The sequence below is a fragment of the Salvelinus sp. IW2-2015 genome, unplaced genomic scaffold (assembly GCF_002910315.2).
Source record: "Salvelinus sp. IW2-2015 unplaced genomic scaffold, ASM291031v2 Un_scaffold4569, whole genome shotgun sequence".
In the NCBI taxonomy this organism is placed as follows: domain Eukaryota; kingdom Metazoa; phylum Chordata; class Actinopteri; order Salmoniformes; family Salmonidae; genus Salvelinus; species Salvelinus sp. IW2-2015.
The window spans coordinates 1-27,268 of NW_019945839.1; the positions used below are offsets into that span (position 1 = coordinate 1).

Below are 27,268 nucleotides of genomic sequence, written 5' to 3' on the forward strand. Positions count from 1 at the left end.
ACTATTAATGATCGGCTATGAAAAGCCAACTGACATTTACTCCTGATTATTATTTGACCCTGCTGGTCATTTATGAACATTTGAACATCTTGGCCATGTTCTGTTATAATCTCCACCCGGCACAGCCAGAAGAGGACTGGTCATCCCTCATAGCCTGGTTCCTCTCTAGGTTTCTTCCTAGGTTTTGGCCTTTCTAGGGAGTTTTTCCTAGCCGCCGTGCTTCTACACCTGCATTGCTTGCTGTTTGGGGTTTTAGGCTGGGTTTCTGTACAACACTTCGAGAAATTAGCTGATGTACGAAGGGCTACATAAAATAAAATAAACTTGATATTGTGCGAGGTTACACAGTGCTGTTGGAAAAACAGACATTGGTTAGACTTAGGGCTCTTCCTCCACAGTTTAGACTAGAGCATGAACTGACAACACACACAGAAAATGAGCTGTTGGACAAAGACTGTTCGCTAAACCATGGCTTGAAGCAAAAATGATCTATTACGTTAATGATGCCTGAGCTGAAGTCAGAGCAGCTTGCTAAGGTAGCAAGCTAGCTACATAAACCAGGGCGCACCCCCTTCAAAGAAGTCAGAGCTTGTTTTGTCAGAGAGAAAAAAAGACACCAGCAATCTAACTAACATTGAACATTCACACCGTAAAAGTTATGTTAAAACACTTGCAACTTTGACATGCTGACACCGGCTAAGTTCACAATGCTAGCTAACTGACTGCATTGAAATGAGCCGAAGCGCTTACAGGCTAGCTACCGGTACTTAGCTATCAAGTAAGATAAAAACGATTACCTTCTCTGCGGCGCACTTTCCCAAGTTGACAACTTAAGATATAGCTGTATTTGATGATTTTGGATATTTACTGTATGACAACGGTAATAACTCACTAGCTATTTGTTGCAAAACTCAAGTTAACACATGGACGCAGACATGCATGGACCACAACTACAGAAACTGCGCAGAACCAAACAGAAAAAGGTAAAAACGCGTTTCGAATTCTTCTTCTTCGCTGAGGTTTAACTGCGGTTAGTATCCAATACATGTTGGATTACCGCCACCTACTAGACTGGATTACAACTCGCTTATACTTTGCTTGAAAAAAATATATATACAAATACCCTACCATGTAACACTACAATCACTAAAAAATTTAAAATAATTTAAAAATATCACCACCCTACTCCACTTTGTAAATCTATTTAGTCCTACCTCAGGCCAACAACCTGAAAGGATGGGACACCACCACAACACACACTAACTCTTCTTCACGTCTCGCACACTCAAATACCTCTCTGCAGCTGCCAACACAACCTCAATTTTCTGTGACTTACATTCCATCCCTGCAGTACAGTTGATAACCATTACTATAAATGCTAAAAATCTAATCTTACTGAAATACATATCACTTGTTGGCCTTCCCTCTGTACTGGTACAGATCTACAACTCAGACCACTCCTCTCAGGATCCCTCCCCATGACCCATCTTCTTCTACTTTCTTCACTGCCTCAGCATATGACAACTTCTGCACTACTCTAACCCTGGAAACCTCAACCTGCCTCTCTCGCATGGGACATTTTTCAAACAGAAATTTGCATCCTGAAGCACAAACTCCAAAAAGTTCTGGGACACTGTAAAGTCCATGGAGAATAAGAGCACCTCCTCCCAGCTGCTCACTGCACTGAGGCTAGGAAACACTGTCACCACCGATAAATCTACGATAATTGAGAACTTCAATAAGCATTTTTCTACAGCTGGCCATGCTATCCACCTGGCTACCCCTACCCCGGTCAACAGCCCTGCACCCCCCACAGCAACTTGCCCAAGCCTCCCATATTTCTCCTTCGCCCAAATTCAGATAGTTGATGTTCTGAAAGAGCTGCAAAATCTGGACCCCTACAAATCAGCCGGGCTACACAATCTGGACCCTCCTCTTTCTAAAAATTATCCGCCGAAATTGTCGCAACCCCTATTACTAGCCTGTTCAACCTCTCTTCGTATCGTCTGAGATCCCCAAAGATTGGAAAAGCTGCCGCGGCCATCCCCTTCTTCAAAGAGGGGAATAGTGCTCAGTGTTATTTTCTTATGGATGGGCTGTTGGTCAGGAAATGGGTTCCACACTATGATCAGGGTCTAGGAGAACCAGTCTTTCAAATAGTTGTACCTACTACTTTGCGAAATAAAGTGTTGCAAACTTCGCATGGTGATGTGGCAGGTCATATGGGTGTTCGTAAAAACTTATGATCGCATACTTTCATTATTTTTTCTGGCCACGTTTAAAGCGGGATTTTAAACTAAAAAAAAGGAATGAGGTGTGGAAGTATTATATGTAAGGTGTATGTAAAGTGCATGGATGCGTGAATCTGTTGTGTGTGAGTGAAAACTATGCAAAACTACTAAGGAACAAACAAAACAGGATCATACCTGGAGGAGCAGAGAGAGAGATTAGTGAAGCAGCAGTTTAAATACCCCTGAGCCCAGGTGACTCCAATCACTAACGACCCTCCTCTGCCTGCAGGAGGAACCGCCCCCTGCACCTGCAGAGGAGGGGTCGTGACACACTCTAGTCCAAACTGCTACAGACCTATATATATCCTACCCTGGCTTTCTAAGGTCTTTGAAAGCCAAGTTAACAAACAGATCACCGACCATTTTCGAATCCCACCGTACCTTCTCCGCTATGCAATCTGGTTTCCGAGCTGGTCATAGGTACACCTCAGCCACGCTCAAGGTCCTAAACGATATCTTAACCGCCATCGATAAGAGACAATACTGTGCAGCCGTATTCATCAACTGGCCAAACCTTTCGACTCTGTCAATCACCACATCCTTATCGGCAGACTCAACAGCCTTGGTTTCTCAAATGACTGCCTCGCCTGGTTCACCAACTACTTCTCAGACAGAGTTTAGTGTGTCAAATCGGAGGGCCTGTTGTCCGGACCTCTGGCAGTCTCTATGGGGTGCCCAGGGTTCAATCCTCGGCCGACTCTTTTCTCTGTATAAATCAATGAGGTCGCTCTTGCTGCTGGTGATTCTCTGATCCACCTCTACCTCTGAACTCTCCTTCCAGACTCATATTAAGCATCTCCAATCCAATATTAAATCTAGAATCAGCATCCTATTTCGCAACAAAGCATCCTGCACTCATGCTGCCAACATACACCTTCGTAAAACTGACTATCCTACCAATCCTTGACTTCGGCAATGTCATTTACAAAATAGCCTCCAACACTCTACTCAGCAAATTGGATGCAGTTTATCACAGTGCCATCTGTTTTGTCACCAAAGCCCCATATACTACCCACCACTGCGACCTGTATGCTCTCGTTGGCTGGCCCTCATTTCATATTCGTCGCCAAACCCATTGGTTCCAGGTCATCTATAAGTCTTTGCTACGTAAAGCCCCGCCTTATCTCAGCTCACTGGTCACCATACCAGCACCCACCCATAGCACGCGCTCCAGCAGGTATATTTCACTGGTCACCCCCAAAACCAATTCCTCCTTTGGCCCTTTCCTTCCAGTTCTCTGCTGCAATGACTGGAACGAACTGCAAAAATCACTGAAGCTGTAAACTCATATCTACCTCACTATCTTTAAGCACCAACTGTCAGAGCAGTTCACAGATCACTGCACCTGTACATAGCCCATCTGTAAATAACCCAAACAACTACTCATTCCCAAATCGTTATTTATTTTGCTCCTTTGCACCCCAGTATCTCTACTTGCACACTCATCTTCTGCACATTTATCACTCCAGTGTTTAATTGCTATATTGTAATTATTTCGCCGCTATGGCCTATTTATTGCCTTACCTCCCTTATCCTCCCTCATCTGCACACACTGTATATAGACTTTTTCTATTGTATTATTGACTGTATGTTTGTTTATTCCATGTGTAACTCTGGTCGAAATTGACCACACAAAAAAAGAATGTCATATAAAAAACTAAAATGTGACATGGCATCAGCAAAAGACCTGCTCCGCCTGTCATCATATCCTTTGTTTGGCCGCCTTTCCTTCCAGTTCTCTGCTGCCAATAAATGGAACGAATTGCAAAAATCACTGAAGCTGGAGACTCATATCTCCCTCTCTGACTTTAAGCATCAGCTGTCAGAGCTGCTTACCGATCACTGTACCTGTACAGAGCCAATCTGTAAATAGCACACCCAACTACCTCATCCCCATATTGTTATTTATCTTTTTTCTCTTTTGCACCCCAGTATCTCTACTTGCACATCATCATCTGCACATCTATCACTCCAGTGTTAATGCTAATTGTAATTATTTAGCCTCTATGGCCTATTTATTGCCTTACCTCCCTAATCTTCTACATTTGCACACACTGTACATAGATTTTTATTTTGTGGTATTGACTGTACATTTGTTTATGTGTAACTCTGTGTTGTTGTTTTTGCCACACTGCTTTGCTTTATCTTGGCCAGGTCGCAGTTGTAAATGAGAACTTGTTCTCAACTAGCTTACCTGGTTAAATAAAGGTGAAAAAAAAATAGTAATATAATTCTGATCCCCAGCCCATGGGCATCCGTACAATTAACACATACCGCTCTATTCCCAATGCTACACATTCCTTTGTTTAATGCCCTTCTGCACACTTCTCACACCTAGGAACTTCCCTCCTACACACTGCTGCCACATGCCCATAAGCTTGACACCTGTAACAATGTAATGTATTCGGCACAAAAGCTTGTACAGGACAACTTATATATCCTAACATCACTTTGTCAGGCAAAGACTCAACATCGAAACTCAAAAGAACAGACAATGACTCTTCTGTTTCACTACTCACACACCCTGTCTGCGTCGCACCAAACGACGAGCATCACAAACCCCCGGGAATCTTCCCCTTAATTTAGTCAACTTTTACATTTACTGCTACCCCAGTAATCACTGCTTTCAATGGCACCCTTTTTTGAGAGCAAAACAATTCACATTTCTTGCCCCACGTTTCAAATGAGAGAAGAAAATGCATATAGAGTACCACAGTATGAGTCATAATACCCATAAAACCTAGCGGTCAAACAGAGAAATGGTTCCACAAGTTATTTTTCCCATTAGAAACACTTAAAATAAGGGCTGTGTTTCGTGTAGGCTTACCCTGGCATTCATGATGTTTTGATAACTGTGGAAATCTCTCGAGGACAAGGTGACTTTTATCAATATTTTCACCTGTATTTACCCCCCAAAAATGAACTGCTAATTGGCTGCTAATAAAGAACTACAAATGCCATATTGATCTGGACGAGACTGCTGAATCGAGGCAAAGGTAACAATCTTTGGATTAACTATATAATGTTAGCTAAATGTAGTAATTAATAAATTGGCAACATGTCTTTAAATTGACAATTCTGTGAACTGTCTTGTGCAAGTTTTAAATTGACACAATACCTGTTAGCAAAGGTGTCAGCTAGAGATGACGTGCAGGAGCTTGCAGGGATTTGTAGTCTTGTATGTCTACTTTGATGCTAATAAGCATTTTCGAATAAGAGACTATTATATTGATAAGTCACCTTGTCCGACACAGATTTATATGGTTATCAAAACGTCACGCCAGGGTAAGCCTACATGAAACACAGCCCTTATTTTTGTGTTTGTAAAATCCCACCCCAAAAAAAGATTGGAACCTTTTCTCTGTTTGACCACTAGGTTTTATGGGTATTATGACACCTCCACTGTGCAGCTCTATATAGAGTTACTAATTCCTAATTCTATGAGAGAATTCTCATAACTGGGTCATATTCATTCTGCACCAAATGGACTGAAACAGGGAGAGATTCTGAGTTTTTCGTGTTCCATTGCAAAACATTTTGCTACGGTGTACTGTAATGAACATGTCTTTTGTAATAGAAAGACATAGGACAGAGCGGTCATTCATCCGGCGGTTGGCCTACTTTCCATGCCTTGGATGTGCGAAGAAGAAAATGTTCAAAAGTTACATGAAAAGCCTTTATTCAATAGGCCTAAATGTGATACTGTAGATAAAATTAGAAGGGTTTTAATGTTGTTTTACATTATGTTTCCATTAGAGTCATATGAGGCGGATATGATAGGACTAGGAGGCAAGAAGCAAGCAAATGTTGGCGATGAGAGATCCCTATTAGTTTGACAGATGCCTCAATTCTTCACAAGTTTTCTTCATTTCTGGCACTGTATGCAGCAGCATGTACGTGACAATTATCATTGCCATCGTGATTTCAAGTGATACCCTGAACGCGTCAGGGCTAAAGCATTTATAATACGTATGATTAAAGAGAATTATGAATTGTTATGAAATTATTAATTATCATTATTTAACATCTAAAGCGGGGGATGGCGCTCGTCTAACAACAATTATGGCCATGATGAAGAAAGATGCATTTTAACAGTAAGAAAGAACTGTATCTAGGCAGCTCTATAGCTTTTCCAATTGTTTGAATGCAGATGGTAGTTTGTACTCTGTGCGCGTACTATAGACGCCTAGGGGCTCACCTGAGAAGTCTAGACATACGAAAATAGCACATTCAGCACCGCAGCAAACTCTCAATCCAACCGGGGAGGAGATTTAAGCGTTACCGGCGGCTTCCCGTCGATCTCCACTCTGAATCACCAGTCAACTGGGGTGTCTGGACAAGAGGGAGTCCCACAGGTATGGGAGAGACGGAAAATGTGTGTGTGATTTGAATTGGGCAGTTGGTGGAGACAGACAGGGGCATCCGGGTTGGTTGGGGACGCTTTCTGTCTGAGAGATCGGTTAGCTCTGTGATCTTTTCCTCCACCTCTGGGTACCGTTTTGGACTCCCTCGATAGCTCTGCGCTCTGCTTCTCCACCTGTGCTGTGCTCACACTGAATGGCTGCCTGTAGAGAGGGAGAGGACCGAACGCTTCTGCACTACTCCATTGAAACACTTTCCAACGGAATATAGTGAGGGGGGTGGGTTTTACCAGGGTTCACCGGGGTCAGAAAGGACACGGGAAGTCGGCGAGGTGGCTAGCTGTTGTGAAGTGGCTGTTCTTCGGGGAGGAATTGAGAGCGGTTCCGTGTGAGTTTTTTTGGGGAGTGGGCGGGTTAGTTAGCTATTGTTTTTGGGAAGGTGTGCGGTGGGGGATGGGCTGAGTTGGAACACCGAACAGCAGCACCAGCAAAACTTTAACCACTTTAGTGGCTATATAGCTACCGTCTATGCTTCACACTCACACACTGCCTGCAAACACCACGGGTTGCCTAGCCTGCCTTTCATCGGTGAGTTCACAGTATTCCGCGCTCTCTCTCGCTCTTTATTCCTCAACTTTTGAAACGCGGCCGGGTTTTACCTGGATGTTTCGTTGAAGAGTGACATTTTCCCAGTAGAATGAGTCTACTCCTAACAGAAATGGTTAATGCGATTGGGGGTTTATGTTCATCGCGTGTTGTCGTTAACTGGTTAAATTGGTGTCTTGGCTAGCAGGAACTCATAGGCTACAAGCTATATCACCACTCGCTGCAAGCATGCATGGTTCAGTCTGACTCGCCCCCCCCCCAGTTGCTTGCCTACGTTTGTCCCGGATTGACCTGTTGAGTGTTGACCGGGGACCACCCCCCAAGCTACCTCCCAAAAATAACTAAAATATTTAGAAATTCAGATTTTTACTAAACGAAACATTAATTGGATGATCCATTGTTTCGGGCYACAAATACTTAATTTGGGTGATAACTCAGCTGGCGCCGGGTTACATTATGCGATGGGCTAACCCAAAATAAAAGTACAGTGTATCCCGAGTAGCTAGCCTAGGCCCAAGGAGGTAACTCTAACCGACAGCTCTGGCACAGAGTGGGGGCGAGAGCGACGGGTGATGCGAACTCCTGAATATTTTATTTGTTCTACTATTTTTGTGACAGAATACGTGCCGTTGTCTTTTAGCTAGTTTGATAGAGCAAATTAACGGCTGTATCGACATAAACAGAGCGAGAGAACCGGTGATAAAGTATTGTTTTGTTATCCAACCGTCCGCTCTTTCCGTCGCCCRCCGGCCCGTGCCAGCCCGAGCGCTCCGAATCTCACGGGGCAAAGATACTGGCACAAAACGGGGCACGGACAGCTCTCTGCCCACTCCGTCTGGCTGTTCTACCGCTGTTCAAGCCTCTAGTCTTCCCTTGGCGGGCACCGTCGAGTCTCTCCCGCTATCCTTCGATGTGAGATTGAGCTATTAATGATTCATCGAAGTACAGTATATTCCGCTTAAAGTTAATATTATTCGTGCTCTTGGGAGGCTAGCTACATAATATAGCCACATGCCGGTTGATGCAAAGTAGATTCCTTCATTTTTTACTCTTTAAAGCAAATGTTTTCAAGTAAATAAGCAAATGCCTTTACTTGACAGTGTTCAATTGATGACATGGACGTTCAAGAATTTGACATTTTAATTTGGTTAACATCAAATTAGCATTAGCTTTTAGCTTGCTACTTGCTAACTGTGGCTACCTTTTCACCTCCCAAACCAGGAAATTGAATATCATAGTATTTGATTGATTGATTGTTGGCTACAGCCATGCCTATCATTTATATAAAAAATATTTTTACATTTGTATTTGATTAGATTGCTGAATGTGCGCTTATTAATTGATCTTATATGCTTGTACAAAATAAAAATAAGGTGGCATCAGCAAAAAATAGCATTTAGTTTCTTAACCCGTAATATAATCCTGTCTGACTAATCGGTTTGTGGTGGTGTGTTGTTTTATAATGTCACGGCTGGGGGGGTTAGAGGTTGAATAAAGTATACATATTTTTTCTTTCATTAAAGTAAAACTTAAATTCAGGTGGCAAAATATGGAATTTTATTCAGATTATGTAATATTATTGTCCCTCACATAAACCTGACATAAACATTGTGTGGTGGTGACGTGTGGCCATATACTGTTACTGGTAGGTAGAGGGTTAGAGGTCAAATCAGTTAAATGAACTGCCTTTATGTTCTTGGATGTTGTGTCACAAGAGGAATGGAACCTAATGTGATGATGGGTTTAGGTGGTCGTTTTGATTGGTTCTATTCTGCATTCCTCCAATCAAAATTAACCAATATGTTCTCAGTTTGATGATAAGGAAATGTACTAGGCTAAATATAAAGTTCAACCTGTTTTAATTGTGAGAATAATTATTGAAAAGTTGAAAGTGTGCTCTCTTATGCAGTGGCAGTAGATAAATTGTTATGCGTTCTTTCTCTGTTTATATAGTTTTAATGGAGAAATGCATGTATATTAACTTACACAGATACAAATGTGTATGCAAAGAGCAAGACCATAGATCTTAATTAGACACGGTTCTATAAATATAAAATGTTTGTTTTTAGGCTATTCCATAGGCTATTTTCCTTCAGTTGGCACTTGAGTAGCTGTTTTTAAGGACAACATATAGGTCCGTTCATTGTTTAATCGTATGAGTGTTGATGAAATTAGCTTTGCTTGACCTTGTTATTAAATAGGCCTAATCCCCATCGGAGTGTTTTTTATTAGCCTATTGGCTCATGGTCGTGGCCTTTCCATTGATTCCCAGTCACATGTGGTTCATTACACAGTTAGTGCTCTAAAAATAATCTAAATTAAAAGGTATCATGGTGTSTTATGTGCCGCCAGTCAGTTAAAGTTGTGGCAGTCTTCTTCGATGCAAAGTCTTCAAAAAGAGGGGGAAACTTTTAAGGGTTCTTTGTGGAGAGGCAAGTTTGACAGCCGTTCTTTCTACTTGTGATCTGACACATCAAGGCTGGATGGCAACAAACCAAACAAAACTGAATAATTATGTCATGGAATTCTGTTGCCTTTTCTCTTGTCTCGTTCAAAAACAAAACAACGAAGTAAGGACAAAAGCTAGTTACCCACCGCAGAATTGAACATTTTTTATTTCAACTGAATGAGACAAACTTAATTGGCAATTGTTTTATTTCAATGAGCTCTTTATTAAAGGTGCATTAGTCATCCCTCTATCCCCCTCCCTCCCATCACTCTCCTTATTTCAATCCCAGTCTCTCTCCCTTTTCCCCTCTGCCCCCCCCCCCCTTTCTCGCCTCCAATAATCAACAACAAACAGTAAGCGATCCATAACATATACCGTACATGACATAGACCTATATAACCATTTCTCTCCCTGCTATTGGACCCGGTGGTGCTTGGCTAGAGCGTTATGGCTCAGACGCTACAGATGACAACCCCTAACTTTGTAGCCTACATGACATACCCATGACATAGGCAAGACCTAATATAACATTTCTCTCCTTGTTATAGACCCGGTGGTGCTGGGCTAGAGCGTTATGGCTCAGACGCTACAGATGGCGATCCCTAACTTTGGCAACAACGTGTTGGAGTGTCTCAATGAGCAGAGGCTCCAGGGGCTCTACTGCGACGTCTCCGTTGTTGTCAAGGGACACGCCTTCAAGGTAGGAGTTGATAAACATCAATGCGGGCCTCCCGGGTGGCGCAGTGGTCTAAGGCACCACATCGCAGTGCTAGCTGTGCCACCAGGGTTTGAGCCCAGGCCCTGTCGCAGCCGGCCGCGACCGGGAAGCCCATGGGGCGGCGCACAATTGGCTTAGCGTCGTCCGGGTTAGGGAGGGTTTGGCCGGCAGGGATATCCTTGTCTCATCGCGCACTAGCGACTCCTGTGGCAGGCCAGGCGCAGTGCATGTTGACCAGGTCGCTAGGCGTACAGTGTTTCCTCTGACACATTGGTGCGGCTGGCTTCCGGGTTGGATGTGCATTGTGTCAAGAAGCAGTGCGGTTGGGTTGTGTTTCGGAGGACGCATGGCTCTCGACCTTCGCCTCTCCCGAGTCCGTGCGGGAGTTGCAGCGATGAGACAACTATCCAATTGGATACCACGAAATTGGGGAGAAAAAGGGGTAAAAAAAAAGAAGATAAACATCAATGTTGTTTTTTGGAGTAACCTGAACCAATCTGACCGTTATTTACCTCATTGACAAGCCAACTTAGGGCGACGGCTAATCCGTCGCTAGATTGATCTGATAATGCCTGAATTTTGATTAGGGTTAAGAACCCTGGTGAAATATTCTCTGGTTGTACCTCAAGTTTGTTTAAAAAGAAGCCTGTGTGCTGTATATGTATTCACCCCTTCCTCTCCATCCCTCCCCAGGCGCACCGGGCGGTCCTGGCGGCCAGTAGCTCCTACTTCCGGGACCTGTTCAACGCTGGAGGGAAGAGCAGTGTGGTGGAGCTACCCCCGGCCGTCCAGCCCCAGAGCTTCCAACAGATCCTAGCCTTCTGCTACACAGGCCGCCTCAGCATGAACGTGGGGGACCAGTTCCTCCTCATGTACACCGCAGGCTTCCTGCAGATTCAGCAGATCATGGAGAAGGGCACAGAGTTCTTCCTTAAGGTATCTAGTGTAACCATAGCAACCTGTTTGTGCTGTCTTGCCAGCTCCTATGATCACCATAGGTAGATGTTGGGAGATAATTAGCACCATAGGTAGATGTTGGGAGATAATTAGCACCATAGGTAGATGTTGGGAGATAATTGGACTGCAACTGACAGCACAAGTGGATTGTTTCATTAGGACAGGGGTTGGCAACAGGTGTTTTCTTTTGTAAACATTGTTTATTTTATGAAATCTGTTCCCAAGTATTCCTTCACAAAATATAAGACGTGATCATGTCTCAATATAATCAAGGTATGAAATGATTGTTATTTTTAAATCTCTTTTTGGGGCTTTGTTGTGGTCAATTTCCAGTGTGCAAATTATTATAATTATTTTCCGGCCCCCGATTATTCGCTCCAACAAAAATCAGCCCACGGCTGAATCTAGTTGCCTACCCCTGCATTAGGCTAAGGTTCTCCTTGTCAAAGCTTTCCAGTTCCCACTTTACATAGTCTTAAATATTTTACAGATTTTTCTCAGATTTATTTACCTCTTCATTTGCATATTCTTCCTCCAGGTCTCCTCCCCTAGCTGTGACTCCCAGGGTCTTCATGCAGAAGAGACTCCGCCGTCCGAGCCCCAGAGCCCTGTCACTCAAACCACAGGGGGAGGGGCTGGGGTGGTTTCCTCGGCAGCATGTAGGCCCGCCTCCTGCCTGACACCCCTCCCCCTGGTGTTGAGGGTGAAGACGGAGCAGAGCGGGACTACGCCACAACCCACACCACAGTCACAGCAGGTGAGCTGGCAAAAAAGATATAGGTTATTTGTCATAGTGGAGGAATGGAATAGAAATTAAATGTTCTCAATTACTTTCCTGGTTAAAGAAAGGCAAAAAAAATAAAGTCCTGGAATATATATCTTATCTGGGAGGAGATGCAATCTTCAGTGGAACGTCAGGTCTTTCATAGAGCAGAGGGGTGTACTACACAGCAGGATAAATGAGTTAGGCGGCTAACTTGCCTAAATATTCTAAAATGTCTTTATTTGAAAGATAAGCTTGAAGTGGACATAGTCTAATTGACTCAACAAGTTTAGCTTTCTTAATGAACCAGAAATTCTATAATTATTTGTTTTTTAAAATAAAAGTTAGCTAGCTAACTCATTAATCCTGCTTTGTAGTATGCCCATCTGGTCAAAGGTGCAAGCGGTGAACTTCTTTGTCTCCTGTGCCATACAAGGAAGTACACAAACACTCAATGCTCAAGCATAAATGCACATGAGTTTGGCTGCCCTCTCACATGATGAACGGATGACAACACACTAAATAGATGTTATGTAGCTAATCTCTTCTCTCTCGTTCTCAGCAGGAGGCCACGTCCTACTCGGTGGTGTGCAGCCCTGTCGCCAAGCGCCTGTGGGAGGGGGGCAACCGCGGTGACGGGGGAGGGGGGTCGGGAGGAGGAGGGGGGTCCAGGAAAGCCGCCCGCTACTCTTCCTCCTCCGCCTCATCAAACAACTGCAACTCCCAAGATGCAATGGTCAGAAATGTTGTTAACCACAGTAACCATAACAACAACAACAACAACAGTAACCATAACAGCAGCAGCGTGGGGACGCCGGACGGAACGAGTCCGGGGACGCTGAGCATATACACCAGCGACTCGCCCCTTAGTTACCACGATGACGAGGAGGAAGAGGAAGTGACCGACGACAGCGCCGAAGAGCAGTACAGGCAGATCTGTAACATGTACACAATGTACAGTATGCTCAATGTGGGCGCCACAGGTGAGAGCGAGAGTTGGTGAGGTAGGAGTCTGGAGGAGCGTAGTTATGGGGGGGGGGGGGAATTGATAAAGTCACATATCGCAATATTATTTTGGGACGATATTATACCAATATTTGACTCCCAAGTATTTATTTAAAAAATATATATATACACTACCGTTCAAAAGTTTGGGGTCACTTAGAAAGGTCCTTGTTTTTGAAAGAAAAGCACAAAACAATGTCCATTAAAATAACATCAAATTGATCAGAAATACACTGTAGACATTGTTGATGTTGTAAATGACTATTGTAGCTGGAAACTGCAGATTTTTAATGGAATATCTTCATAGGCGTACAGAGGCCCATTATCAGCAACCATCACTCCTGTGTTTCAATGGCACGTTGTGTTAGCTAATYCAAGTTTATCATTTTAAAAGGCTGATTGATCATTAGAAAACCCCTTTGCAATTATGTTAGCACAGRTGAAAACTGTTGTGCTGATTAAAGAATCAATAAAACTGGCCTTCTTTAGACTAGTTGAGTATCTGTAGCATCAGCATTTGTGGGTTCGATTACAGGCTCAAAATGGCCAGAAACGAGGAACTTTCTTCTGAAACTTGTCAGTCTATTCTTGTTCTGAGAAATGAAGGCTATTCCATGCGGGAAATTGCCAAGAAACTGAAGATCTCGTACAACGCCTTCACAGAACAGCGCAAACTGGCTCTAACCAGAATAGAAAGAGGAGTGGGAGGCCCGGGTGCACAACTGAGCAAGAGGACAAGTACATTAGTGTCTAGTTTAGTACCCGCAAAACACCAGTCTCAAGTCAACAGTGAAGAGGCTCCTCTTTCTTTTCTGGTAAGGGCCAGTTTGTGCTGTTCTGTGAAGGGAGTAGTACACAGCGTTGTARGAGATCTTCAGTTTGTTGGCAATTTCTTGCATGGAATAGCCTTCATTTCTCAGAACAAGAATAGACTGACAAGTTTCTGGCCATGTTGAGCCTGTAATTGAACCCACAAATGCTGATGCTCCAGATACTCAACTAGTCTAAAGGCCAGATTTATTGCTTCTTTAATCAGGATCACAGTTTTCAGCTGTGCCACCTAAACTTGGATTAGCTAACACAAGGTGCCATTGGAACACAGGATGGTTGCTGATAATGGGCCTCTGTACGCCCATGTAGATATTCCATAAGAAATCTGCCGTTTCCAGCTACAACAGTCATTTACAACATTAACAATGTCTACACAGTTTTCTGATCAATTTGATGTTATTTTAACGGACAAAAAAATGTGCTTTTCTTTCAAAAACCAGGACATTTCTAAGTGACCCCCTTTTGAACGGTAGTGAATATATTCTAATAATTTGCTAGGTAGCGTTAGCCGGCTGTATTTTACCAGCCAAAACTGGTATTTTTCATTCCATAGCTGGTTCTCCATCTCCTGTTTAAATAGTGAGCCAATGTGTTTACAGCACTTTTATCTCCGTGACTGATCAAAACGTGTTTTCTCAAGGCTCCTCTTGTCTCTCTGCAGCAGACATATGGTGAGCAATATATTTTGAACATCAATTCACAATAAAACCTCCGTAAAAAATCGCAATACATATAGATTTGTGAGAATCGCAATACACATCATATCGTGATAAAATCGTATGGTGAGGTCCCTGGCAATTCCCAGCCCGAGGGGGGAGGGAGCAAGAGTGCTTCAGGTCAGAACAATAGACTGATAGATGAGGGAAGAGACGAGATTAGAGGGAACAAGTAGGCAGCTGATTGTGATCCTGATTTGGAAGAGGATGGGGAATTAGCATCACTCTGCTATCTGCTGTATGTTCTGTTTGCCTTTGCTTATGTCTGTACATTAATGCTAGTTGTAGGTATGTCAATATTAATAGATACATATTTAAGTGTAAATATCTGTCGTTACATGTACCCTCTCCTCTGACCCACTCCGTTGCAGGATAGTGTTAGCTAGACCTGCATGTCATTATAGCCAYTTGTACACTGAGTGTACKAAACATTAAGAACACCTTCCTAATATTGAGTTGCACCCCCTCTACTACCATACCCCATTCAAAGGCACTTCAGTCTTTTGTCTTGCCCATTCACCCTCTAAATGTCACACTCCTCCCCTTCATCTACACTGGTTGAAGTGGATTTAACAAGTGACATCAATAAGGGATCATACTGCAGCTTTCACCTGGATTCACCTGGTCAGTCTGTCATGGAAAGAGAAGGTGTTCCTAATGTTTTGGTACACTTAACAAAAATATAAATGCAACATGCAACAATTTCAAAGATTTTACTGAGTTACAGTTCATATGAGAAAGCAAAAAAGATATAGGTTATTTGTCATAGTGAAGGAATGAGAGAAATTAAATACAGAATGTGTTCTCYATGACTTTCCTGTTTAAATAATGGCAACAAAACAGTTCTAGATGATATATCTGTTATCTGGGAGGGGATGTGATCTTCATTGGAACATCAGGTCTTTGAAAGATATATATATATATATATATATATATATACACTACGAAGCAGGGTCAATGAGGCTTGAAAATCAGACAATTTGAAATAAATCAATTATTTCACATGACTAGGAATACAGATATGCATCTGTTCGTCACAGATACCTAAAATTAAATGGGCCTCACAATGGGTCTCAGGATCTCGTCACGGTATTTTTGTGCATTCAAATTACCAATCAATAAATTGCTATTGTGTTCGTGTGTCCGTAGCTTATGCCTGCCGATACCATAACCCCACCAGAACCATGGGGCACTCTGTTCACAATGTTGACATCAGCAAACCGCTCGCCCACACAACGTTACAGTCTGCGCTTGTGAGGTCGGTTGGACATACTGGCAAATTCTCTAATACGATGTTGGAAGCGGCTTAGAGAAATTAACATTAAAGTCTCTGGCAACAGCTCTGGTGGACATTCCTGCAGTCAGCATGCCAATTAGCACGCTCCCTCTGAGACATCTGTGGCATTGTGTTGTGTGACACAACTGCCCATTTTAGTGGCCTTTTATTGTCCCCAGCACAAGGTGCACCTGTGTAATGATCATGCTGTTTAATCACCTTCTTGATATGCCACAATTCATCCACCTGACCGTTATCTTGGCAAAGGAGAAATGCTCACTAACAAGGATATAAATAAGTTTGCACAAAACTTGAGCGAAATAGGTTTTTTGTGCGTATGGAACATTTCTGGGATCTTTTATTTCAGCTCATGAAACATGGGACCAACACTTTACATGTTGCGTTTTTATATTTTTGTTCAGTGTACATGTGTGTTAATGTAGCCGCGTGTTTAATGTTTCTGTGTGTATTCATGTGTAACGTGTGCCCTCTCTGTACCACCCCAGTAGCGGGCGAGCGTGTGGAGTCCCTACCGGAGCACCTCACGGCCGAGACCCGGGGCGGCAGGGGGGTGAGGCTACGCCAGGATCTGGCTTCGCTACCTGCCGAACTCATCACCCAGATAGGTACACACACACAGACTTCATTTAGTTTGTAATACTATAGTGTCTGTTCTTCTTTTTCTAAAGTAATACTGTAGTTGTACTGTTGTACTCGCATGTCTGAGGCAACTCTATACACGTTGACATTCTGAGTTCAGTCATTCATTTATTCATAGGCAATTGGTGGCTGCCACCTGTGTTTAGACCAGGCTCCTGTTACTGTAAAAACACTTATTGTATTGATTGATTTTTATGAATTGATTGGCAACTGCTGCGAAAAAGGCTTTAATACATTTGAATGGATTGATTGGTTGGTGTAGGTAACCGGTGCCACCCGCGGCTGTACGAGGAGGGTGACCCTGCAGAGAGGCTGGAGCTGGTGACGGGTACCTCCGTGTTCATCTCCCGCGCCCAGCTCATGAACTGTCACGTCAGCGCCGGCACGCGGCACAAGGTCCTACTGAGGAGGCTGCTGGCCTCTTTCTTCGACAGGTGAGGGGAGGGAGGGTGTGTGTGTGTGTGTTTGACTGTTGGAAGCGTGTACATTTTGTGTGCTTGCTTTTGTGCATCGGTGCATGCGCTTCAGGCAGCATAATATTTGTTTGTGAAGACATCCAGTAAATGATACTGTGTGTATCTTTTCCACCCCCTCTCAGGAGTACTCTAGCTAACAGCTGTGGGACGGGGATCCGCTCGTCTACAAACGACCCCAGCCGCAAGCCCCTGGACAGCAGAGTACTGCACGCCGTCAAGTGTGAGTGTCACACACTCCAGTGCACAGCTTTGCTTTCACACACACCGGACAAGCCTCACACACTCAGTGCTACACCGTGTTGATGTCATATACCTGCATTTCTTCACATCATTCCAGTGCATCTATGTTGTCCGCAGCACCTAACTGTATCTCTCCCCTCAACAGTTTACTGCCAGAACTTTGCGCCGAGCTTCAAGGAGAGCGAGATGAACGCCATCGCGGCTGACATGTGCACTAATGCCCGCCGGGTCGTCAGGAAGTCCTGGATCCCGAAGCTCAAGCTCCTCATGGCCGAGGGTGACGCCTACTCCGCTTTCCTCCAATCAGACGCCGTCAAGATGGAGGCCGATGCCCTGGGGGCGGAGCATGGGTTCGACCCCAACTCCTTGGCAGAAGAGGCGGCGGCAGCCAATAGCGATGCGGGACCTTCTTCGGGGGAGGGGTTACAAGGCGTTGTGGGCGGAGACGGCAGCACTTTGTTTTAAAGTGAGTGGGCTTATTGTGATCTTATTGGTCGATGGTCTTTGATCATTGCTCTCGGCGATACTTCCTCCCTCAGTTTTAGTTTGTTTTTTAATGTCACTTTTCCATGTCTTAATCTCTTCCCTTTATACTTGCAATTTCATTTATTATATCTGTTACATCCCTTGTTCTCTCTCTCGCCGTCCCGGACCCATGTACATAGTGTCTGCCCCCTTTTGGGCGGGAGAGAGATGAAAAGATGGAGGGATAGAGGTGCAGAAAGAAAGACGGGGGAGGTTTGTAATGTAAGGGGGGGGGGCTTAACCTAGAAATATTCCCTGATCCCCATTGTACAATCTTTTCTTGTTTTAATGTTTGTTCTTTTGTTGGCAAAGGTCCTTTCTCCTTTCCATATCGCTGAAACACATTCCCTAGGAGGAGGGGCCTTTTGGGTTGAATGGGGTAGTAATGGCTGGTTTTGGGGGTAATGGGGGGGGGTCTCCTCTTGACGGTCTAATAACACTGTTTTGATAATGAATGTATCGGTCGTGAAGCGTTGTCAAGTCACCTGTATGTATTGTCTGTGGACAGTAGATTGTAATCGATCGATTGATTTGATTAGATTGTATTCATCAGTTTATATAGAGACTCTGGAAGTCCTACTGAAGGCTATTGTATGGGGAGGGGGTTGATATTTGTGGGGGGGTACGTAAAGGTTTAATGGTTGAAATAGGTATATGTTTGTTGTATATTGGCAGGACTTTTGGACCCCCCCCAACCCTCTCCTCCCCCCCGACCCTGACATTGACCATTTAGAGGGCGGTTTTCATTCCTACTTCTTCCACTGTTAATTTGTGACTCTCTTCTCATAGTTCTTTTTCTCTCCGTGTGTGTGACCTTTGACTTGTTGCCAAGCCTCCCTGAAAAGCAGAGGAGACGTGTTACTGAAAGATGAACAGTTGGTGACTGGACGAGGAAGAAGATGCTCTGATCTGGTATCCACGGTGATGATGCAGTATGATGTCCTATACGTCTACTGAATTCTGTGTAGAGAGAGAGAGAGAGGAGTAAGGTACCGTTTTAAAATCATGTCAGCTCACGCCCATATTCACATTTAGAAGGAAAGTGACATATTTGTTGTCTCGCACTATTAAGCAAGTAATAACTGAATAATGTACTTGTCTTGCACTATAATACTATAATACAAGTCTTATCCAAATACTAGAATTGTCTCCATTTGACCAAGCATGAAGCTGTGGGCTAGGGTGTAGGGGCTAGGGTGTAGGGGCTGGGTTGTAGAGGCATTATGTTAGATGTGTAGTGTACACAGGGTGGACCCATTCTGTATTTGGTTTCGTTATGGACTGAGGGAGGATTGGTGTATCCTGCAAAGAGGCATTCATGACACACACACACACACACACACACGGATTAAAGTACCCCGGAGGACTAATCCCTATACATCCTGGGCGGATACAATGGTGCCAATTAAAGTAATACGACACACACACACACACTATGCGTGTCAGTGTGTGGATGGTGACAGAAGTGTGTGTTGTCACATGCGGCAGAGAGTGAGATCCCAGACGGAGTGTGCTCACACACGCTTGGCTGACTCATTCATCCATCACTCTGGTGTGTGTGTGATGCTGCATCTCACACACACACACACACACACACACACACACACACACACACACACACACACACACACTCCGGTGCACCCAGACTGATCCAGCCGCAGCACACTGCCAGCCTATAAACATCCCAGCTCTGTTGAACACACCTTGTGAGAAACTACAGAGAGGAGATGGACCGTGACAAGCCTTGAATAACGACCAACTGTCATTCTAGCTACAGCTCATCAGTGATTGGATGAAAGATGACTGTGGCAGTTCCCATCTATCACAGTACCAGTAGGGAGCCGATGACACCACCGCCAGTATTCCATCATACAGTAGAATCATGGTGTGTCAAGGAGGAAGAACCCGTTGCCCCTAAACACTGATCTATGGTCTGTTTGCGTTTTCCCGCTAGTTGTCATGGTTAGGGTTTGGGGAGGGCAAGCTGATCCTAGATCAGTGCTCAAGGGGTTTGTACACTGAGCAGAAGTGAGCATAGACATGCTAGTGCTATAGACACAGTTGTTAGTGATAGCCTGGTCTCAGATCTGTTTGTAGGATCTTTCCGCCACCTTGTAAGTCTTTGCGTGACAATTCCATAAGGAGTTGACAAGGGGGTAGAAACAGACTGGCACCCAGGCTAGGTTAGTGAAGCACCTTGTAATGCAGTTGGTGTCCGCGGTGGGTTCTGTTGTGATTGTCAGGCTTGGTCTGCTGTGTGTTACTGAGGTGGTCTGCTGTGTGTTTGGGGTAGAAACGCACACTAAAACACACACGCACACTAAAACACACACACACTAAAACACACACACACACTGCTTTGGAGTTGAGGGTTAATCAATCGTAACACTTCCCCCACACTCTGACTGTGAACCCAAACAGACAGAGTATAGAATAAACAACTATAAAATAAACCTGGGTAAAATATAGGCTTAACATTGTCATTGTAACTCCCCCTTTCAACCAACCAACCAAAAGAAAGCCATCGAGTTGTTTTTCTATCTGGAAACTACCATTGTTTTTTTTTTAGATCAGAGCTATCTAAGTATCAGCTTTTAGGCCTGGCTTTTAAAACGGGCCATATGTTGTTTACGTTTGTAGTTTTGAAAGAAGAAAAAAAAAATATATATATGTTTTGGAGTGTTTGTATAAAAAGGCTAACTGTCAAAGAGGTTTAAAAGTGTAAGGGCAGGRACTACTACAGCTTCCAGTGGACCTATTCCATTTGACCTGGACGGGTGGGTGGCGGTGAGGTCTGGAGCCCACCCCTCCTTTTGTTAACCACATGGTATGATCCTTGGGGACTTCACCAAGTTCTACCACTGACAGAGAGGAAGAGAGTAGGATGAGAAATTTGCACTTTTTTTAATGCATTTGTCAAGCGCTGCCTTAAAGGAAAGAGTGAGTGGCTGACAGAACAGAGAGACAGAGAGGAGGACAGTCTGTCTCCYGAGAGAGGGAGAGAGGGAGGATGGGATGCTTGGTTGGCTCTGTATAAAGGCATGCGTGCTGGTGTGTGTGCAGTTTCTCCCCATTTCTCTCTGCTGCCATATATGGAGTCATGCGTGTTAAGTTGTAGCTCTTCACGCTAACGCCTTTGACTGGAAGACAGAGAGAGAGTGTGGAATGCGCATGTCTGTGCCAGGATGGTCTGGTTCTATGTGCTGCATACGTGTGTGTCTGGCTTCTGGAGTGGCGAATGCGCATGTCGGTGTGTGTGGGTGGTTTGGGTACGCTGCCAGCAGTGTGTGTGGGTGGTAGAGAATGAGAGGAGACTGTTTGTGTCTGACTCAGTAGGAGGACATACAGTACTACAGTCTGGAGAGGAAGAAGCCTATAGACACACAGCATTGCTACTGGCGTTAGCACAATGACATGCTAGCTGTTCCCATAGACTTCCAGTCATTGAGCCAACAACTGTCCATTTAAAAGTGTGTCTTGCAGGAATAATATATATATATATATATTCCTGCAAGACACACTTTTAAATATATATATATATAAATAAAATTACATATTTTGCCTCTGTGCAATAATGTAGGAGTGGGGCCACCGCTGCTAAATGAATATAGATGAAACACTGGCTGGCTCATAGGGGGGGGAGGGAGGGGACAGCATCAAACTGTTCACTAAACAAACCATTAAATCCCATTCAGAGTCTTGATCTCATTCAGCGTCACTGCTTCACTTTATGACCCAGGTCTATGGCTCTGTCCCAAAGGAAGTAGTGCACTATGTAGGTAATAGGGTGCTGTTTAGGATGTAAGCTAAATGTCTGCAAATGGCGGCCGTGTTGTGTATGTGAATGACTCGTGTGTGTGTGAGAGTGAATGTTTGTTTGGCAGGAGGAGGGGGGTGTTTGGTGTGGTAACTGTCTAAACAACAGATGGGACTGCCTGATAGGATGACTTGGTGTGTTTGTGTCGGTCCAGGTGTGTCCTTTCTTGCCTGTGTGCTGGTGTGACAGTCGTGTGTGTGTGTGTGTACAGTACCAGTTTGGACTCCTACTCATTCCAGGGCTTATTTGTAGAATAATAGTGAAGACATCAGAACTATGAAATGACACACATGGAATCATGTAGTAACCAAAAAAGTGTTCAACAAATCAAATAAATATTTGAGATTCTTCAAATAGCCACCCTTTGCCTTGATGACAGCTTTGCACACTCTTGGCATTCTCTCAACCAGCTTCACCTGGAATGCTTTTCCAACAATCTTGAAGGAAACTCTTGAATGAGTAGGTGTGTCCAAACTTTTGACTGGTACTGTATATATGTCTCTGCATCGGGCAATGCATGTGTCTAACAACCAACCAGGCGTCCATTCCCTTTAGGAGACTGCAGGCTGACAATGTGTCTGTTTCTAGAAGTGCAGTGATGACGAAGACTAGGATGATGTTGAAGATGGTGGTCTACATTTCCCTGTTGATGGTCTCTATCTAAATATTAATACAGAGAGACACAGTCCATTTTAGATGTTTATACTAATAAGATTGTTGTTATTCCAAGTTAACTGACTTTATTTTTATGTGAAATCCCTAGACTTGAGCGGGAAGATGGGAGGGAGGGAGTTGGGAGGGAAGGAGAGAGTGGTGCTATTCTATACGTTCCTAGATAATGGTTGTTACCCTTCCTCTTGCGGATGGAGGGAAGAAGAGGGAGAGAGAGGGGTGTGGTGCTTTTTTTTCTTCCTGCTTGTTTAGAGTCTGAGGACGTAGGAGGCATTGTGGCAGGCCTCTGGTACTTAACTGCAGTCAAGACGACTGAAGAGAGGGAGAAGATCCTCGTCCCATGGCCTTTTTGCAACAAAGATAAATATTTTGTTTCTTTATGTAAGGGGCGGGGTGATGTAGCCTTTTCCTGGCTACCCAGACTCCTTGCTCCGGCCAAACGCTACGCCATGGATCTGACGATTTCTAGAACGCAGACACATTCAAACAGTTCTGATTGGTCTCAGAAAGTGATGGGTTGGGACAGAGTCAGAACACACGTGGGTAAAGCGGCGTTTTCAAAATGTGTCAGTGGCTTACTCTTGGTTCGAGATGCTCCAAACGGTAATGACTTTGTTTTGTACAACACCCCTCATGGTGATGTCACCACAACCCGACTTCAACGATGGCTGTCTGACTGAAGTATGTAGTGAGTCGTCAGGCAGACAGCCTGGAAATGCAGACTTTCAGTATAGCAGAGCTGAAATCAATCCCCTATTCCCTGTACTACTTTTGACCAGGGTCCATAGGGCTCTGGGTTGGGCTCTGGGTTGGGCTCTGGTCAAAAGTAGTGCAATATTTTTAAGGGAATAGGGTGCCATTGATTTCCAGGCTAGGGGGCCAGGGGTGTCTGTGGTTACGTCCCAAAATGTCACCCTATATAGTGCACTACTTTTGGCCAGAGTCCTATAGGATGCCATATGGGCCCTGGTCAAAAGTAGTGCACTAAATAGGGAATAGGATGCCATTTGGGATGCACMCCATGTTTGTCTTTTTTTTAATGACTTTTATCAAGTCCAATGCTACTGAGAGAGGGGACAGGAGAAGGAGGAAAAGGAGGACGAGTGAGTGAGGAATCATGTAGAAACACTGGCCAGGCACACACTTTCTAAATGAGGCTGGAAGTTGTTTCGCGGGGCCAGAAATTACATTTAAATAATGCTAGAGACCATATTTTAGAAAAGAGCTTTGTAGAAAATGTTATTATTACGTTGCTGTTTTTCTGTTTATACTTACCAATGTTTTTATTTCTACAGATTTAAATAGTGTACTGTATAGCTGCTTTCACCAACGCTAGTATTTACACACTAACGTTGCTAGGAATTAGCTTGTAAAAAAGGAATAGTCCACCGGAAGCCAGAAGTTAATTCAATTTCAACTTTGTCTGTAGGGTTGGTCTTTATGCAGGGGGGAAATGGAGAAAAAACATAGAATGGAGCGTATAATTAAAGGTCTGTTTGTAGACCCCATGCAGTTCCTCAGTGACTTCACTTCCTCTCTGTTTACCTCAGTCCCTCACAAGTTCTTGCCTTTTTTGTGCAGGTATGGCGCACGTGCCAGACTTTTTTTATTTTGACGTGAGGTAAGCAGAGAGGAAGTGGGACTACAGACCCACGTTTGGACAGGGTTTAAGTTGTGTTCTACTAAATGTTTTAAGCTTAATTTCCCCCCTGCATAAGGGCCAACTCTGCAGAGTAAGTTGAAATGTCATTTTATTTCACTCCTGTCTTCCGGCTGACTATTCCGTTTTCTTGCAAGCTAATTCCTAGCAACGCTAGTGTGTAAATACTAGTGTTGCTYAYAGAAGCTATGTACTGTAGTGTTTTAGGTCCTGATTACTAATTCAAACATTAACACGTTTTAGAAACTTGCCAAGTGTTCTGTCATTAAGAGGAAGTCGAACTCTGAAAGTGTAAAATAGCTAGAGAAAGAGATCCACATATTTTTTGCATTGTGCTGTAATGAAGAGGCTGCAGTTTTGATGCTGGACACGCGAAGGGGTGAATACCGTACTGAACCTGTATTGTGTACTTTTGGGAGGGAGGGGAGGGAGGGTTGGTTGACAGACAGACTGACTGACGGATGATGGACTGTGGAAGSACCACTAGCTGGTATGTCAGTCTCTCCTAAGGGACTATATCTCTTAAATTCCTTACTAGGAATAACCATTTATAATATCCATCAGACTTTTTTTATGTTCTTGTACATTTCCTTGAAACCCAGAATTCCCTGGAAGTTAAATTAGCTTCCGCCTTCACTTGACCGTGCTTGTCTCGTGGTCCAGCTCAGTTGTTAGAGCATGGCGCTTGCAATGCCAGGATAGTGGGTTCAATTCCCGGGATCACCCATACGTAAAATGTATGCACGCATGACTGTAAATGGCTTTGGATAAAAGCTAAATGGCATATAYTGACAAGTGTCCCAGCCAGGGAAATGTTGGTTGGATTGTAYTCTCGGTTACCCAGAAGTAACATTATTGCCGAAAATTGTCTGTCCACAAGAGAATAGCTGGATTGTGATGCTCATAAAGTGCTCGCCCACCTGGTGTCTGGTGTTGGTACTACAACTCAGAGGGGGGGGGGTGGACTTCTTGCGCTGCCTGGTATTACCATCATCCTAACGATAGAGGGCAGCGTAATGTTACATCAGTGAGACAGTGGTTGAGCTTTGCTTTCTGTCTTGTATTCTTTAATTCTACATTCAAAAAGACCTGTCAGTATTTGCTTTGGGGTTGAAGTCCCCATTGTGTTTAAGACCAAATATTTTGTCAGTTGATCCCCATAGCTAACGTAAGCTCTGCTGGAGTCAATACACAGCGGCAAGTAAATACTTATTCATAGCCTATATCCTGACAGGAATACATTGCTTCTTGTCTTTGTCATGCTCCATGTATCTACCCGTCTGTCTTCCCATGAGCAAATGACTTTGAAATGATGTTTTATAATACGCAATTTCAATGTCTTGTGCTCGCTGGGTTGCTTCTTGTCGCTACCTGGTTCCACTCGGCACCACAGACGAATAAAAGGGAAATAGAGAGGGTGGAATAATCTCTAATAAAGCACCTTTGGGTGGGCGCTAACGGTTCGGTATAGTAGAGACCGCTAGCCAAAGCCTCGGCACCTTGTCAACACGTTCTCTATTTAGTCCCTCTAGAACAGTCTGTTGTATTTGGTGGCAGAAGTGTGATCCGGGCATAGAAATAGAATCTATAGAACGGACCTCCCCATTCAAGTCAATGATGGCATAATGGGTTAGGCAGGCGTACTCAACTCTTACCCTACGCGGTCCCGAGCCTGCTGGTTTTCTGTTCMACCTAATAATTAATTGCACACACCTGGTGTCCCAGGTCTAAATCAGTCCCTGGTTTTAGAGGGGAACAATGAAAACAWTCAGTGGAACTGGCTTCCAGGTCCAGAGTTGAGTTTGAGGGGGTTAGKGGTTCCAAGCCCGTTCTATTTCGATGGATCCAGGATTGTGTTCATCAGGCACCAAACGGTGGAAAACTGACAAGCGTGGAGGGACTACCCCGAATTTGTCCAATAGGAAGCTCTAGTTTTTGTTGCGAAATGATTTGCTACGCTGTCTACTAATGAATGGGGGGAAATCAACTCTTTGTGGGGATGATTTTTTTGTAGTTTCATTTATTTCTGTATTTTTTTATTATTCCTTTTCATTTTGTGTTCATTTTGTTGTTGCTGTACCCACCACAACCCCCCCCCCCCGGCAGGTTCTGGGGGGTGGTGACCAACCAACCAACGCGTAGGGAGGTTATCCCCCTGGTCACATGGTCATGTAACCCCCTGGGTCCTAGTGACCAGACTGTACATCTCTTCTCTGCAGAGGGAGGAGAGGGGGTGGGAAGCCATTCTATCACTATAGGAGCCCCCCTCCCAACCGGCGCTCTCTGCATGGCAGGCTATAGGTAGAAGTTAACCCCTTTACCACAGCTCTAGAACCAGACTACCCTGTTACAATCCTAATTTTAAACATGATGGGGATKAACAAGATCTGACCTTAGACCAGTGGTAAGGGACAAGGCCATTTCTGCTTGTGGCCTGTCAATCCTTGTATGTTTCCTTGCAGTTAAAATCAGACCTGGGTTCAAATCTTTAAAATACTTTGGAGCTCTAMCCCTCCTGGAGAATCTAATGGGRCGWGTATGCCGTTTTAGGACAATTCTATTGGGTCCATTAAGCCAGGCGTGCTCAATCAATCCCAGATGAAGTATTTGAAATTATTTCAAATAGTGTTTGATCCCAGGTCTGGCTCCAATCTGTGCTTTTCTCTGCAACCGCTGACTGACAGCAATCTTCTAAACGTCTATTCCAGAGATACATTTACTAGTATTACCGCTCCTTATAAGGACCCTGACGCACCAGAGATACACAAACCACACACACACGGCATGGCTGCTCACTGAAAGTGTCCCGTTTTAATGTGTGTTTACAACTACACAGACACAGTTTACCTCCTATGCCGTCAGCCATAGCCTCAGACCGTTACTAACCTCATAAGTACTGGGGTCGTGTTCATTACGCACAGAACGGARTGCATGAACTTGTCTAATAAGAGACGCTCATGTTTTTGTTTTTTTRCGTTGCAAAACGTTTCGCTACGGTGCGCCCTAATGAATACGACCCAGGAGACGTTAAGGCTACAGTAGTTAGTTCAGGTACAGACAGACCAGAACAATTAAAATAGCTCAAGTCTCATATTGACATGAATACAGTCAAGGTATTGGCTGCAGAGAAGTGGGATGCTTTGTGAAAGTTATTACCTCAGTTACAMAGAGAGAMAAGACAGCAACCGAGAATGACTCTTTTTGATTTGGTTTCRTGTCTCTGGTGCCGTCGAGGTCTTTCCCCG

At 44.1% G+C, this 27,268-nt stretch overlaps 1 protein-coding gene across 3 annotated transcripts; it reads left to right on the top strand.

Annotated features, from left to right (window-relative positions):
* The first annotated feature begins 6,797 nt into the window (after positions 1-6,797).
* On the top strand, positions 6,798-21,356 carry nacc1b (nucleus accumbens associated 1, BEN and BTB (POZ) domain containing b). 3 transcript variants are annotated; one of them, XM_070441695.1, is made up of 9 exons: positions 6,798-7,040; positions 10,256-10,407; positions 11,119-11,361; positions 11,921-12,139; positions 12,708-13,128; positions 16,480-16,599; positions 16,896-17,067; positions 17,232-17,329; positions 17,495-21,356. In XM_070441695.1, exons 2-9 carry the CDS (start codon positions 10,282-10,284, stop codon positions 17,812-17,814), a joined length of 1,719 nt encoding a protein of 572 aa, XP_070297796.1. In that variant the 5' UTR covers positions 6,798-7,040; positions 10,256-10,281; the 3' UTR covers positions 17,815-21,356. The 3 variants fall into 3 exon arrangements, with proteins under 3 accessions (XP_070297796.1, XP_023999720.1, XP_023999722.1); XM_024143952.2 differs by lacking the exon at positions 6,798-7,040 and adding an exon at positions 7,050-7,240; XM_024143954.2 differs by lacking the exon at positions 6,798-7,040 and adding an exon at positions 7,609-8,170.
* The last annotated feature ends 5,912 nt before the right edge of the window (positions 21,357-27,268 follow it).